At 30.2% G+C, this 17,975-nt stretch overlaps 1 protein-coding gene across 1 annotated transcript in view; it reads left to right on the forward strand.

Annotated features, from left to right (window-relative positions):
- The first annotated feature begins 4,282 nt into the window (after positions 1-4,282).
- Positions 4,283-17,975, forward strand: part of LOC134270263 (coadhesin-like) — a 34,253-nt gene continuing 20,560 nt past the window's right edge. Inside the window, exons 1-3 of the mRNA XM_062752461.1 lie at positions 4,283-4,322; positions 4,468-4,584; positions 15,505-15,678. Coding sequence (XP_062608445.1) covers positions 4,283-4,322; positions 4,468-4,584; positions 15,505-15,678 — 331 coding nt within the window. The remainder of the gene's footprint in view (positions 4,323-4,467; positions 4,585-15,504; positions 15,679-17,975) is intronic.

Raw genomic sequence — 17,975 nt, forward strand, 5'->3', positions numbered from 1 at the left:
GAGAATTTTGTATAGATATTACATATCGTAGATTAGGTTTATAAAATACCAAGACAATGATGTTCAAAGAAGTGCACAATCATAAATGTACTCAGATGTTAAAGATTGCTCCATTGTGTAAACATGGTTTAAGATATATAATTTCATTTATTTTTTATACTATTTTAAGATACTACTGTTTTTCTTAACTAATGATTAAGTAAATATATTATATGATAATGCTTTTCTTCTTTACATGTAAACATTATCTGATAAAGTTAGAGATGATTAAAAAGTTTACCATGATGGAAATAAATCATATCTACAATAAACATCTACAATGTATTTAGATTTACTAAAATTGTTCTCTTTTCGCTATCTTGACATAAAAGATTTACCAGTACATATCAAAAATAAGTATCCTTGAGCTTCCAATTGTTTCTTAATCTTTTCCCAAAATTAAAATTCAGTACCCATGTTGTTTCCATGGCAATAGAATTTGCATTAAATTTTAACATTGCTTCTTTTACAAAACTGAGGGAATACTTTCGTGTGTTTAAGGTATGAAGAGACCAATGAATTCATTTCCAATGACAAATGTAAAATGTTACATTCAGAACTACTCAGCAATTCTTCATCCACAAAATTAATTCCCAAAGAACTAAAAAAAAAAAAAACATGAAAATTGGATCCCTAGGAAATATTTGATTTTACAGTATATTGGTAGAGGGTTTCAAATTAAGACAAACAAGACTGAGGGTTTCTAACTTTATCATGCCACCGCCTAAATTGATATGAAACGTCAGTTCTTAAGGTCTTCTGGAAGTCCCTGGCTGCTGGGCGCTGAACAAAATATCGGTTACAACAAATATTTACAATGCACAGTAAATAAAATAAAACGGATTCTCATCTTTGCTTTGAGTGACCGGTATAATATTTTTTTTATTATAAAAAAAAACATATAAATTATCAGTTATTATATTTGAAATTTAAAGTGTAAAAAACCAATATTGCCTTTTGGTGTGATTGAAAATGTTTTGCATTATTTCAAGTTGAACTGTGGCTCAAGACGTACATGAAATGAAAGTATTCGAAATGTTTTTGATTAATTTAAGAACTCATGAATTAAAAAAACATTCTGGTTCAGTACTTTAATTCATAAATGTTGGCAAATTGAAATGAATTATAATAATTATAGTGAAACAACATTTGATATCGAATATAGCATAATGTATGAATGGAACCTGTAACTTCCTCTCAGTTATTACATGTTTTCAGTGTCTTACCTGAATTTTTATAATTAATTTTGCTAATAAAATGGAATTTTACACCCTAAGGACAGATAATACAAACAATTTTTTTTCTTTGAAAAGAATAAATATCATGTCACAAGATTAGAAAAGTGGATGGTTCTTAGAATTTTTTCTCCAAAGAACTAGAAAATGAAAATTGCTTGGAAAATATCAGTAATATTTCAAAAAAACAAACAAATATAGACAAATCACATTCAGTAAAGGTTAACAGGTGAAAATAAATTTCATAATATGTTTTCTTTGTGCTAAAAGTGTTAAATAAACTTACAAACTTTGTTTACTTGCATTTTTTGTTGAAAGCAAAACCGAAAATATCAAATGTCTAATGTTCTTAAGATTAGGATGTCCAAACATGTTCTTCATTAAGATCGTTTTGTGCTAACTCCGTGCCAAACATTAATTAAACTTTAAAAACTAAATTTAACTACTAATAACTATCTATTCCAAAAAAAACAAACAAACAAATGGCAAAATTATTACGATTTTTCTTATCTTAATGAAATCACTCAATGTCTGGTGTAAATACTACTTAAGTTTGCTTTTAAAGGAACTGGTATCTAAAATTTAAAATTTCATTAGTAATTTCTATTTAAACTTTGGATGAATACAAGTGATTATCATATGTTGATTTCGTCAATGATGTAGACAGCACACAAGAATATGATAAATATAGTTTAGAGCATAAAGCTTCGTATGAGGATAATCCCTAATAAGTCGTAGACAGAGAGTACAGTTCAGTTTCTCTTTGTGAAATTATCTTTTTATTCTATGAAGCAACATACTATGGTCAAGTATGAAATAAATTGATAACAAATAGTATTCAAGTGCAAAACTCCTTTAAACAATGCAACATTGGAGCAAAGCAAACAATACCTCCAAAATATTAGAGGTGTCATCAAGTGCTATCGTGAACATACCCTGAAGACCGTTCAAATCCGGCGTCTGCTTTTTGTCATCAAAGCTTTGAGATAGTAATTTGCTTATGATTTTGAGTTCGGAAAAAAAATCGTTAGTACTTGGAAGGCATACATTTACTACAGTATTTACTTTGACACTATAGTGAAAATTTTGAAACTTTGATTATTGTATTTTACCAAAGTATTTTTCATAACATACACGATTAGAAAGAAAGGGGGAGTTTCGATAAGGCTGTTTCTCGGCCCACTTGTTTTCATAAAATTGAATTTCAATTTATTTTTTCAAAATAAGTGTAGAATAAACGATAAATATCTAAATTTTTGTTATTAATATTTCAAAAGTTAATATGAAATAAATTCACACCATAGCCGACACAAACTTAGATGTACCCGCAAGTGCGTTATCATTAGGCCTATGGGAAAATATAAGAGGGTGGCATTTATAACTCGGTTTTTAGAACTGAGGTACATGAGGGACACTCACCTAGTTTTGAATGAAGCGGAATTCAAACTCGATCTCTAATTCAGCAAGATACATTTAATACTCAAAATAAGTTTATCAAATAAAAGTTTGAAAGAAAGCGATTATAGAGAAAAGTGCGGAAAACCAAATGGGACAGACTGACAGACAGAGGGACGGACAGCTAGACAGACGATATGGAAACTATACCTGTAGTTCCTCTGGTTTCACCGGTAAGGGACTATTAATTGCTATCTTGCTAAAATATGTTGACTTTGTTGAATATTATTTATATATTTTAAAAATACAACGAGCATTGCAATGCAATTCTTTTGAATATACTTTTAAAATAATATAAATATGTACTTGCATTTTTTTTAATCGTACTGAAATCCATTTTTCTTTCAAAGCATGGTTTTAAATTAAATTTGATAATATTACTGTATATAATTTCACAATAAATTTTGCGCTATAACTTAAGTTGATGAAAATGTATTGCAAACAGTTCTAAACACCTGTAAATTACACTCAAAGTTGATCTATCTCATGTCTTTTTTATCTATTTGCTTCCCTACGTACGCGAAAACTGTTATAAATTGATTATTATGTTCAAATTAAAACTGTCAGTAAATTCCTCTTGTAAACGTTTCTGTCTGTACTATATATATATATATATATATATATATATATATATATATATATATATATATATATATATATATATATATATATATATATATATATATATATATATATATATATATATATATATATATATATATATATGTGTGTTTTATTAGTTAAATTCTCCCTCTTTTAAAGAAAAATTTACAATTAAAATCCGAGAAAAATCTTGCAACTTAAAAAACATTTACATAAAATAGATTTTATGTATTTTCTGTAAAAATTAATAATGAAATTGGTTATTTGATGTTTTTATTCACATTTATCACATTTTATTTATGATTTGACGTTGAAAAAACTGCCCTATCCCCTTTTAAGTATGCCTACTCCTAAAATGAAGGGAAGGGGGTATACTTAAACTTTTATTCATCACGTGACCAGATAATGTGTACTATAAATTATTTTCATATTTTTAGGAAGCTAAGACATTTATTTACAACATATCTCAATTTCATAACATTTCTCGAGGGGCCGCAAAACAGCCTTATCGAAACTCCCCCTTTGAAAGGGAATTTCAGATTAAAATCCCTTTTCTTCTTTGAAATAAAACTCTTTTTCAAATACTAAAAACACCGTATTGTGATCAGAAAATTTATGAATTAAGATGATGATAACACTCAAAAATAATTTCATGCAATAACATTCAATTTGAAACTCACGATACTTTTAAACCACGGGGGAGCATAGCTTGCATTCCAATGAAATGTAATTTGAAACTATATTTTAAATACCAATGATAAGGTTTATTAAATATAATTGAACATCATTTTTAAAGGGTCCATTATGCTTCTCCAAGGAAATACGTCTTTGAAGTACAAAAGTACGTTGAAACAAGCCTGATATAATTACATGTTTCATACTCCGTGTAGTTCATATAAAATAAAAAGGATGAAGTGGAGGCTTAAAGAGGAAACAACATATCTGAAACAATGTCCTCTGTTAGTCCTGAAAATGAAGGTTTGAAAAAAGGTAAGAAAGCTCAACTATTGGGCGATATTAAAAGATAGTTTTGAGAAAGCTTCACCATTATACATTAATGTGACATGTTAAACTCTAATTTATTACTGGTAATAATTTACCAATGCATATTCTTCATACTTTTATGTAAAATTAGGTGAGGTGAACTTTAAAGCTAATGGACAAACACAAAGGATTGTTTCAATAGTACTTGGAGTGCTGCTGACATTAGCCGTTACAGCTTTTATAACGATTCTTGCCATACATCTGAAAGGTACTTATATTAGTTTACTTAGAAATTACTAAGAATTACTACTAATTACTAAGAAAATACACATAAGTGTAGTAAAGGGGATTTGAAAAAAATGTATGCAACAGTAGAGCTTAAATATTGAATTGGACTCAATTTCTTTCAATGACAGTCAAACCAATTTCTTTCAATGACAGTCAAAAATTATAGAAGTTCATGCGAGAATGAATTATTTCTCTTGCGTTAATTTAGTACTGATGAGATAACGGCTTTATTTCAAAAACAACATACAAAATAGATCACATGATTAATAAACTCTGTCTCGATGTTGGGAAAAAAATAAAAATCCTAGGACTGAGATGTCTGACTGTCACTCTACCTAGTGTACATGCTGCTTATTATAGCTCAAACATGTTCCGTATAATCAAAAAGCTTTACAGCACTTCGATTTATCTAATCATTTTAATGATGCTATACTTATTTCAATGAATTGCAAACATAAAAATCGAAATCTTTGTATTTTCATGAAGAAAAAAGCGAATGCAGTGTTGATATTTCTTTTTTCGTGTCATTGTAATTTTTAGTTTACATGCTCAAAGAATACGAAAGAATTAAGTTGAACTTCATGATCTTGATTTATATAACTTGAGTATATCAATCACTATAGTATTTTAAAGTAACCTGGGTTAATACAAGAAAATCATATATACAGCAATAATAAGTTTCCGAAGCTATTGTTAGAGTAAACAAAAACATCAAACTTATAATTTCTATTATCTAATAGTATATGTACATGTAAATAACATAGTGTGGAAAATATAAAGTGTTATCTTCAAAATGTTGTAGACCGCGGTTTACTGGTATTTTTGTAAATTTCATGAAAAGACCATTTTTTGTAGACCTCTATTCGGAAGAAAAACAAAAACGGTTTTCTTTGAGTTATGACAATTTGTCAAATAACTGGGTTTAATACAAATTTTAGATAAAGTTTATACTTGTAATAAAGAGTTTAAATTTTCAATATCTTTTAATTTTTTTTTTAATTAAGAGGCAGTCAACTGAAAATCAGGCAATGGGTGGCACATCGCGTGTCATGGATTTTTATTATTTTTTGCATATAGAGTTATTCAAGCAAGTGTTTACACATGACAACATCAAAAAAATTTTTAGTGCTCAACTAGTCCTATTTTTGGTAAGTGCTCAATTTTAAGTGCAAAAAGGTCAACATGGGGGAAAAAAAAATACTAGGTTTTTATTTTGTTTTATATTTACCAGATACGCAAAACAAGGATGTCTATCAATATTATTTATACCACAGACTCTTATTTTAACTTTAACAATGAATAAGACTCCAATTTATATTTCTTTAGAAAAAATTTTGTGGTCCAAAATTGAGTTTAGCAGGTAACTTTTTGAATTCATTATCCAATTTTCATTACGTTATAAAATCCAATACATTACACTGACATATTAGTTTTCTCATGTTATTATGAATACAAAGTACTAACTTTTGAGTCACTCTAAAAAATCAGTGGGCACCGGTTTATTGCGAGAAATAAAAGGAGTCGAATTTACCTATGTTTTACAATTTTTCCAAATCATACCGATCCCGACCGGAATTATATAAAGAAGGAAATACTATAACTGTAATGCTAAATTTTGCTCTTTTGTTGTAATATGGCCAAAAAATTACTTAATTTATTTTTTTACATGTCTTATAAGTGGCAGTTTTCTTCAGTTTCATAATTTTACACATTTTGCATAATTTTTAATCGGGATCAGTTTTATTTCAATCGGGTTCGGTTTTAACCGTAAAAATAGAAATATTCCTAAATTTGGTTCCTCGTTTAATTTATCAGAAAAAAAATACTTGTCTTTTATTTCTGATTAATCAGTCAACTGTTTTAAAATTATTTTATCCATAGATTCAAATGTATATTCAATGTCGTGTACGTACATGAAGATTACAATCATGTATAACATCTGTTTGATTTCTTGATACCTGTACTCGGTATTTAAAAAAAACAACAAGTATTTGTACATGTATTATCCAATAGTTTTAATTAACCTTGAGTATAAGTAACTGTTCAAACTAAACAAAATTGGGCAGTATTACGTTTTTCAAAAAAAAATTATATCCGGCTGATATCCAATGCATCTTGTGGTATGTAACTTTCATATTTAATTATTTGTTACTTTAATATTAAAGATTTGGGTAATACATAATATTTTAATTGCAAACTTTATACTTTATTGTATTTTTGCAGTTAAAGTTGTCTCAATTAAGTCTTATATTTTGTCTGTAGGTTCAAAGTTTATTTTGCTACAGTACATTTTTCTATCTTCTATGTGTATACTGCATAAACGGTAACTTATTGTCAATGTTTATGAAACTATGTATTTTTTCTAGTGTATTCTTTGTATTTGTTATAGGTCAATGTCTTTATTCTAATTCTTCATTAAATAAAATGGATACCAACATCTGAGTCATCATTTGCAATTAACTGCTCGGTTACATATGCAACACCTGAGAGCAGACAGTTTATCTTTATTAAATATCTTATTTCCAAGTAATTTATTTTCTCATGAATTAAATAGTTAAATAAATTGGCGAAATTATACTTGCACCTACCTTAATGCAAAAATATTTTTTTTGTGAACTTTCTCGGCTTTTTCAAATTTTTTTTTAAACCTGTCACCTATAAAAAGCCTTTTTTCCTATATTTTCATCTTTTATAAAATCTAATTTTATAGAAATAAGAAAATAAGTTATTTTATATACACGAGTAGCATCATTTTTAAGAGCCTATAAATCGCAAGCAAAAGGCCGGGGGGGGGGGGGGGGGAGCAAGGCGGCACCTTTAAAAAAAGGTTTTATTAATGTGAAAACATTTTAGAATTGGCCAACATAGTCACATATTTTAACTCCATATTGAAGGCGAGTATGTGATTCTTTCAATATTCAAATTAACCCCCCTCCCAAACTAAAAGATACAAAACAAAAAAATACCCCAACGAAATTTTCCGTTATAGTGCCTAATTGAAGTAAGGAGTTGAACAGTAATTTTCCTCAATAAATAGTTTTTAATCTTAATTTTCACTTTTTTAATAAAATATTTTTACTTTGGTTTGACTGCATAGATAAATATAATTTTTAAAAAAATATCATAAAATAAACAACTCCGTAGAAAATATTGTGTAAATCTAAAATATTCATCCAATTTTACAAGACACATTCAATATAAACAATTCTAAGCATAGCCTAGTAACTCAGTGAAAAAAAATTTGTTCTCGGACATGTACAAAATTTTTAATTAAATTGGACTTCTAGCTGAGACGACGCCCGTGAAAAATACATTTTATATAAAAATATAATATATATAATATATGATTATTAAACATGTAGGATAATGCACACTGAAGAGTAATTGAACAGAAAAAAAGAAATTATTTATTTTTAACCTTTTTCTTTGCGCTTTTATGCATAGAATTTACAAACTTCTGTGGAAAACTTGTAACTAAATGTATTTCATTATGACGCAATATAAGTCAGGTATATGACGTCACTGATACATCAAGGAAACTTGGATTCAGCTTGAATAATACTGCCGATTTTAATCCGAATATTACATTTGGAGGCGAAAATAAATTCTATTTTGAAAATAAAGTAGTAATTTTTGGCTTAATAATTTTATTTTGTGTATATATTCTAATTTTTTTTACTAGGATTCCGATAGTAAGATGTTATAGCAGATTTATTGATGCCACGGGAGATAACTCTTGCATCGCAAAATTTCATAAAAACGTCTATATATTTTGCCAGAAAACTACTATCAAATGTGTTTGCACACCGATTTTATTTTTGAAACTGAAAGACGGAATATTTCTAGATTTAGTTCAGCATGAATAATAGTCCTGTTAAAAATGTATTCGAAATTACAGCTCTTTGTTTCTGATCTAAATTCAACGGTTTATATAGGGGAATTCAAGAACACGAAACAAAAAAGGATATTTTCCTAAATAAGCAATTTTCAAACGAATCTTCGATTACATTATTCAATTTGGACTACATTGACATTGTTTTCAATAAAATATCAAATATTCGTCACATTCGATGTGCCGCAGCCTATTGATAAAATACTGCCTGATTTTCAGTGCACTGCCTCTTAAAATAAAAAAAAAAAAAAAATTGATGCATTGCTTTTGTACATAATTATGTTTATCTCTCTTACAAATTATTAGGATATGATACGAAGGAACAAATGAATGGAGACACAAATAAAGGTACAGTTTTAGTTTATTGTTTGAATTGAATATATACCTCTAATGTTATCATTACGATATGAGTCAATGGACAACTTCTTAGCATGCCTTTGTGTTGCACATTCTATTGCAATGTTTCATAGAGCGGAAAGAACGTTTGAAAAAGGCACTGACTTTTACAGTAGGCAGTTTACTTCGACATTCAAACATGTATCATGTATGGATGAAAGAATTTTTTTAAAAGCTTTCCTGTCGACATAGGCATTGAGATAGGGCCAGTTACATGTGAAGCTGGGAGTTAAGGGCAGATTTGTTTTCTTTTACGTCAAAGGCAGTTTATTTGTGCTTTCAAGTTTCCAGTTAAACTAGATTATGGACATACTGAGCTAAACTCATATATAAAGTAAAAGAGCTTCCGTTCATTGTTCTGGTTTAAATGTATAGGCCATCAACTGTAAAAGTCGGCGCACCTCCATTTTAATCCAACGTCAATTAGGTCCTTGAACCGAAATACATCGAGGAAAAAAAACCTCTGAGAATCACATCATTAATCTTTCCTCGGTCTGTCAGTGAAAAACTTAAAACTCGCACAGATTTAAATAATTTTTTTCACTTTTTGCACATACGGTGCTAATTATAAAAAAACAACACAAGATGTTCTTTTCCATAAACCTTTCTTGATACGCACAGTTATGTTTGATATATTGTATTCTTGGTAGTTTATGTTATGTTAAAATCAGTTTTGAATGAAACTGTTTTCAAATGTTTATTTCTATAAGTTGCCTTCCTTGTTACAGTGACTTCAAATTTTCAAGCAATAATTTCCCCTTAAGGTAGGATTCTTCTCTGGTTTCTGAGTAGATGAAATATTCAATGCATATTTGCTTAATATATGTCTTATATATTTAGGTGAAAGAGATTTAAAAGACCATATTTTTCTTTCCTTATCACAATTGTACAACTTTAAATAAAAATGGTCAATTGTGTTTGAAAACTAGCAGGGATTATATTTTTTGGCGGAATGGTGGCGTATGAAAATATCTTTTCTGCCTCTCAAAATTATTATAGAAGTACGAATTTAGTTATGATTTTTACACAATCAAAGACTAGAAGAATTTTTCATATTTTAGCTAAATTAATAATTAGGAACAAAAGTTTTAAAATATATCAAATAAATATGAATTTCCAATTAAACTACAATTATGTTTGCTTTTAAATGTTTCGTCTCTAAGTACAGATATGAGCTAAAAACTCATAGAAAGTGGTTTTACTCTCTTACTAAACGGTCAAAACTTTTTGTTTTTGTATCATTTTGTATCTCTATATGACGGCTTTGCTAAGTGTAAAAATAAGAAAAAGTTAAATATAGGGCGCACATAAAAATAACTTAGATATCCTAAAAATTTAAGAAAAATAGAAAAAAAATTGGGATTAGCCAAAATCCATTTTTGTTAAACTATTTGTTTCAATTTGATAATATCATCTTATAGACCCTATATGGTATTATCTTTTTATGCAAAAAGAAATACATTTAATCTTTTGAAATAGAAGACCATATCTCATGATTGAAGGCAGTTATCTTTATTTTTAATGACCAGGGAAAAGGTTATGACCTTGACCTGACCTACTCTAATATAAAACGGTCAAAACTAATCAAACTAATACCATCACTTGGTAATATTGTCTTCGTGATTCTGTGAAAATTTCATTAATTTTTAAATACAAGAAATACATTTTTGTGCGAGAAGAATCCTACCTTAAACACATGGAATAGTCAGATTAACGATCCAATTCGAGAAACCTTTTAGTCAAAAATTTTAAAGTATCAGCATAAAAAATAAATGGCGACACAAATTGGCGTTCTATCAACCAATTTTCGCATTAGCACAATTTAAAACTAAAATAGGGAGATGCATTGGGAAAATCTGTCTTGAAATATTACCACCTATCACCAAAGCATCACACTTTCAATCAAACTTCTAATTTAGATTAGAAGTCACCTTTAGCTCATGCTTTTGGTTGAAGGTAGTTAAGCGAGTAAAACAAACCTTTTCATCTTTTTTTTCTCATGAAGGCTACCATTTCTTAAGCAATATATATAAAGTTTAGATTACGTCATACTTTTCATATGACAAAATAAAATTAAAGTAATGAAAAAGCCAAGTGATTTCCAACAAATATTTTTCTTCTGAAAATTCAGGATTAAGAGATGGGAAAATTTTGTGTCATAAAAATAGTGATATATTGCTATACGAATAAGAAAATTACCGTTTGATTGCCTAGCAAATGGTTTAAATTGTTTGTTTTTTTTCAAGTTTCATTCAGAGGTTCTCAGACTCAAATTTCAACTACAAATGTTCTCAAATATTCTGTATAATACCAAGACTAATTTATTGCAATGGCATTTCAAACAAAATTAAGAAAAAAAAACTTGTTTAGTTCGGAAATTATTGGAATTAGTAATTCTAGGTCGCGTTTTATGAACACATCTTTGCACTTTGTAAACTTTATCCTTAAATTTAAGAAAATTAGCAATTTTCGATTTGTATTACTGAAAACATCACAACTTTAATCCAGATAAAAATTTGCAATTTTATTTATTGGGTATTGCTTTCGAACATTTTTACTCTGAATTAAACATTCGTTGAAATAAGTATCCTTTATCAACGTATTAACATTGTATTAACTCCTTTAATGAAAAAATCAATTACCAGTTTTAAGGAAAAAATCGACAAATTTGCGTCTCGCTATAATTTCCACTTATACGACATGTTGTACTAGTCATGTCTAACATAAAAAACCTAGATATGACACATAATCATATTAAACGTAACATATAATTATTTTCCTAGAGTGATTTTAATAAAATAAACAGAAACTCAAATGCTAAGAAGGATATGGAGATAACGAACAGTATTCAATCTCAACGTCCATTAAAGAATCTACAAAATAAGAGCAGAGCAAACACGGACCTCTGAAACATCAGATGTGGGATCAGGTGCCATTGAGGAGTGAGCATCCCCTGCCGACCGGTCACACCCGCCGTGTACCGACGTACCGTAACTGACCTAATAATCATATGTGTATAATACCAACCAACTTAAAGATTTGTTTCGTATATAGGGGAAACTTTACAACCTAATCTGTCTTTAACCCCCTTCCCCACAGTCACGCATTTTAACGCATATACCGTTGCCCCACAATCACGCATTTTTACGCATAAACCTTTACCACACAATCATGCACTTTAACTCACATTGCGTTTTTTGCCGTTTAATGTTCTGATACCTCGTAAAGTTTTGATGATGTTTTGATGAGAAATAATATATTTTTCCATTCCATTCTAATATATTTCGCAAAAAAAGAATATTTTTCCTCGCTTTAATATGTCCGAGTCGGTCGATTTTTTAGACAAAACTTGGGATGCGAGACAAGTTAAGAAGGTCTTTTTTACACTAAATAAGCTCACCACTTGAACCACTGGGTTGGTGATGTAGGTATCCCCCAAACTTGTGTGAGATGAGACCCTTGATCCAAAATTTATCAAATTCGATAAATGAATATTTTATGAAAATAAATTTTAAAAAATGAGTGCAGAAAACGACGGAAGGAAAGGATAAAAATACAAAAAAAAAGATTAAGGTTAATTCATACTCATACAACTGAAGAGAAAAGAGGTTTTGTTCATATAATAAAGTTTTGTTTTATTTTATTTCTTGTTCGATTTAAATTGAAATTCGTAAAAATACAACCTTATTGTTTCCGCCTTATACAGCAATAAAAAATACATAGATATATACACAGTTAGAATGATTTCGTTATCGAGTCAACGTTTCCAATAGTGCAAAAACTACTGCGCCGTAAATTGCACCTTTTTTGCATTACGGGATCTGTAGCGTTATGTTCAAAGACAAATATATATAAAACCATAACGCTACAGATCTGCTCTACGTTTCCAATATTCGTAAAAATGTGCATGTTGCACTTACTCGTATGTATTGATTAAAAAAAAAAGAAAAAAAAAGAACATGTATATATATAAGGGAGATTCAATGCAAGTATACTTCATACTTGTTTGATATTATTGATATTAAAAGCAGGGTTAGAAAAACACAAGTCTGTCAGCCAATGGAGGCTAGTAGTAATACCCTGCTCTGATGTGAAAATACACTGATATGTTAGTTACAATTTACACAAGTTCAGTTATGGTCAGATGCACGGACAAATATGAAGTTGACATCATATTCATACCAAAATAAATCCCATCATATGGCATGCCACTACAAAGTATGTGCTAAAATTTCAAGCTTCTGCAATATAAGTAGTTGCTGGAAAAAAATGCGACGAAAATGTGTTATGTGTTGTATGACAAACACACGGATTAACAGGCAGTTAACATCAAATATTTTTTTAATGGATCCACCGATATACATGTAGCATGCCTCAGTAGAGAATGTGCGAAAATTTCAAGCACCTGTGATGAAGAGTTGCTGCGAAAACTGTGATCAAAACCTACGAACTACACACAAACAACTAGACAGACGGACAAACACACAAGGGTAAAACACTATACCCCATCCCCCTTCCTCTCTCCTTGGCTTCGGAGCGTAATAAGTTTGATAGGGGGATAAATATTTCCTTAGGAATATTTTTGACCTTCCTTGAGTACCTTTATATTGTCAGTATATTACGAAATATTCACTTATCCGCTTGAAAATCACATACGTATGTATTTTTGAATATACAGTGGAGTCTCATTTATCCGGATGCTTTGGTTCCCAGTCAATTTGTCCGGATATGTGAAGCGTCCGGATATCTGAATCACCAGTTAAACAAGACAAAATAATATTAAAAAATTCCGTTCCAATGAAAAATCGTCCGGATACTGAAGCATCGGGATATCTGGAGTCCGGATATCTGAAGGTCCACTGTATATATATGTGTGTACTCTATAGATTCAAGTTTGTCAACACTGCATACATTAGACATGATAGGATTAAGAATACTGAATAGGGGAGTAAACTTTCCATAACAGGACAACGATTTGGTCTGATGTGATTCTTCCACCGGTTATGTTTACGTTATACACAGAAAAAAACACCATTTGATATCCACCTTGTGAATGGACAGTTAACTCGTGACTGTATTTATGTAAAGGGTTGTATGAGGAACAACGCATTTAGGCGCTAAAAACTCCATTCTGGGAGGGGGTGTAAACATATTTGACCAACAGCGATCTAAATAATTTCCTACATCAATCTTCGGAATTACCGATATATTCAGCATTCTAGCATTTCTTTTCTTCGATCAACAGCTTGTTATATAGAAGGACTGATTTGAAATTGTGTACTTCATTTATGAAATTTCAGTAATTATGCTCAGCATTTCCGACATTTTTTGTACATTTGTTTCGTCTTTTTTAGGGGGGGGGGGTGAGTTTTATGTTTTATGTCTACTAAATTGAATAATCGATAAGTGAAAAAATCAAATAAACTTGAATTACATTATGTCATTGATTGCATTTTGTCCGAAACAGATGTTATTGATCTCAAATTTTAAAAACAAGTTTGTTTTTTAAAAAAAAAAAAAAAACGAAGCAAAGCTTTTACCTTATTATTTTGAAGTCAATGATTTATTGTTCGATTTTGATTTTCAGTTAAGAAAGTCTTCAGTTCCAGTTTTATTACATGAAATTTACTTTTTCATAAATGTTGGAAAATAAAAGTTAACTAAAAATTGCCAAATAAACTTTGAAATACAAGAAAAAGTAGTAAGAATATATTTTTCATTACTGAAATATACTAAGATAAACTGTTTATTCCCCATTCTGATTTATATGAACATTTATTTCGGTCAGAATTGCATATCTTTTACAAACACAATCAATTATTTTAATGCCGTTAATTTGTATATTTTAAAAATATGATGATCATAGGGATAACCGAGCAATAACAAAAGTATAGATATTGAACCATCAATTTTCGATTGATTTTAATCTGTTTTTATGATGAGATTTTTTTTTTCATATAAATCCAGAGAAATATTTTTTTGCATACTGTAAACATAATATATTTGGTGTGTACGATATTTGGCGGAAATTAAATTTTCAACAAGTTGGCATAGATTTGATTAAGCGCTTTTTGAATGTGCGTTACGTAAACCTTTATACACAAAGCACTTAGCGATGTACTTGATTTAGCGGAGTCTGCTTTCCGCCAAAAGCGCTAAAAAGAATTCACAGCCAAATGTTATACGTTTACAGTAACTTGTCACGTAAACTCAGAATAAATGAGTTAGATTTTTCCAATATTTATATGCATAAGATATTATTATATAAAAAAAACAAGATACAATCATTTAATTTCGTCAGGAAAATATTGTATTCATTAAAGCTAAAATTTCAGGAGCGTTAACTTTGTATTGTTTGATGCTGCATTCCACAGTGAAAATGTTCAATGTTCTATTGATTTTAATCTGTTTTGATAAAGAGAATTTTACCATATAAACCCACTGCGATATTATACGAATAACTTGTCATGTGAACTTAGAATAAATGAGTTAGATTTTTCCAATATTTATATGCATAATATATTATTATATATATATATATAAAACAATATATAAAATCAAGTAGATGCGGGTACGAAAATAATAATGCAACAACATATCTAATCTTTACAGCGGTTGATGGTGGTTGGAGCTCGTGGGGAGAGTGGTCAACCTGCTCACTAACATGTGGTTCCGGGGGCAAGTCTAGAGAGAGAAGTTGTACCAACCCTTCCCCACAATACGGAGGGGCTGACTGCAGCGGAGAATCGGAAGAGACGGTACCCTGTAATACCCAAGGATGCCCAGGTAATTTACAGAATAATGATCTCAGAAGTTGAAATAGGATTTTTTTCACATTTCAATTTTAAACCTTTCCGAAAAGATGGGGAAACCAACTGCAATGTATCATACAAAGAATCTATAGGTTGTAAAATACAAATGTTCACAGGTGATTTACAGGAATATGATAAAAAAATCTTAACTAGGAAATAATCTTTTCATATTCTAATGATAATTCAACTGTAAGATGGCTGTGTATTCGTGTGTTTCAAGTTCATAAATTAGATTTAGATTGTCGTCATAAATATGTTTTAGCATAAACGTGTAAATGTAGGCACCAGACTTCACGAAGAATTGTTACCGACGAAAATTGATGATTCCACGGAAGCTAGAAACTGAAAAGCCGGTAAACCTAATCAGTTTTACCTGTATTAAAAATTATTTATCGTTACAAATTTGACCTTGTTTTTTAGTTATCATACACAAAGTGTATATTTTTTTCTTTGAAATTTAAGTGATTCCTTAGTTAGAAGACATTTATAAGAGATTTTGAAATATGATTGAAGAAAATATAACAGCAAAATAGTTAAAAAGCAATATATATCTACATGTGAAAAACTATCACCCTTGAGCCAATTTATTAGCATGAAACCATGGCAATAGGCAGCTGCGTCACTGGGGTGACTAGAGTTTGGTGTACGACCGGTGAACGTTATGCTGTGTTGCTTAGCAAGATTGTTTTGGGGTGGCTCTGTGATGGTTTTGGTGTGGTTTCAGTATAATCAGGAAAAACCGAACTGTGAGTTATTTTACACGAAATCTTACAGGATAAGATACCGAGATGAGATGCTGTACCCTATTGTCAGGCCGTATGTAGGTGCTATCGGTGATGAATAAATTGTAATTGACGATAATTGTAGACTTCACAGGGCTTGCATCATAACAGACTACCTGGAAAATAAAACAACCAATCAAATGGACTGACCAAGTCTTTTGCCTGATTTGAATCCGGTAGAACATGCTTGGAAAAAGCTACAGCAAGTTATTTTAGCGCACCCAGTAATCCATAGGAACCGTGAGGCGCTTTCAGTAGTGCTCATCGAGGAATGGGCTTGATTTAGGCAAATCTTCTTCCGGCGACTTACCCACAGTAAGCAGAAGCGTTGTGGTGAGGTCATTCAAGCATAAATTGTAGTTCATTAAAGCACACAAATTTGTAACGTAGGCATACTTTATCTACTTGGGAAATGGAAGTCTGTGTGATTACTCACCGATAATTTACTCTAATGTTCACAGTGCATCATACCACAAACAACTGACACAAGATGAAACACACCATTTTAAGCCTGGTTTAATGGTGGCTTATAGGTCCTTAATGGTGGTTTAATGATTTTCTTTAAGAAACCATTAAGCACCCTTAAGTAACATTTACACCACCATTAAGCCATCTCAAAGTCCTTAATGGGTGCTTAAATGTACGAAAGTGAGTTAAGGCTAAATATGGATATTTTTATGCAAATAAGCTAATGAAAATTCATAATTTGTATATTTTATGTACAGAGAAGGTTCAAATTGATTTTCTGATACATACTCAGTACCCACAGTTTATTAATGCAAGTGCACATTATGACGTCATATTATGACGTCATTGATCTCTCCCATTCAAGGTATTAAATCATATAGACAAAATCACCTCGGCGCAAGGGCCTATCCTATCTAATTTAAAATAAACAATGTATAATATTAAGGTGAATATTCTTAAAACTAATAAAATTGCTGCACAAATCCTATGCACTTTCTCAATTGATAAAAAATTTAGGAAACTTACCCTGGACAGTTAATTTTTATCCATCTGAAACTTATAACTGCACGAATAGTAAGTAACCAATTGCACTGCCGACATTTGTGCAGCAATATCTTAAATCCTTGCAATACCCTGCGTCTTTTGATACCTTGTTTCTGTAAAACAAAGTAAGGTATGCCCTTGCGCCGAAGCGATTTTGTTGATGTTTCTTATAAACTTGTGTAGTACAGGTCGATGACGTCATAATATGACGTCATAATGTGTACTGGTTATCGCATGTCGTGGGTACCAAGAATGTATTAGATAACAAGTCCTAGCATTTTCTGTGCGGTAGTTGGAGCAATTATGGAATTTAATTAGATATTTTGTATAGAAATTTCCATATGTAGCCTTAACTCGCATGCGTAGCTTAATGGTAGCTTAATGGTGGCTTACAAGTCCTTAATGGTAGCTTTTAGACCACCATTAAGTTACCATTAACCAACCATTAAGGTAGACCTACAGGTGCTTAATGTCCAAA

This window comes from Saccostrea cucullata, unplaced genomic scaffold, assembly GCF_032062105.1.
Source record: "Saccostrea cucullata isolate Sc308-1 unplaced genomic scaffold, CSIRO_AGI_Scuc_v1 ctg3327, whole genome shotgun sequence".
Taxonomy (NCBI): domain Eukaryota; kingdom Metazoa; phylum Mollusca; class Bivalvia; order Ostreida; family Ostreidae; genus Saccostrea; species Saccostrea cuccullata.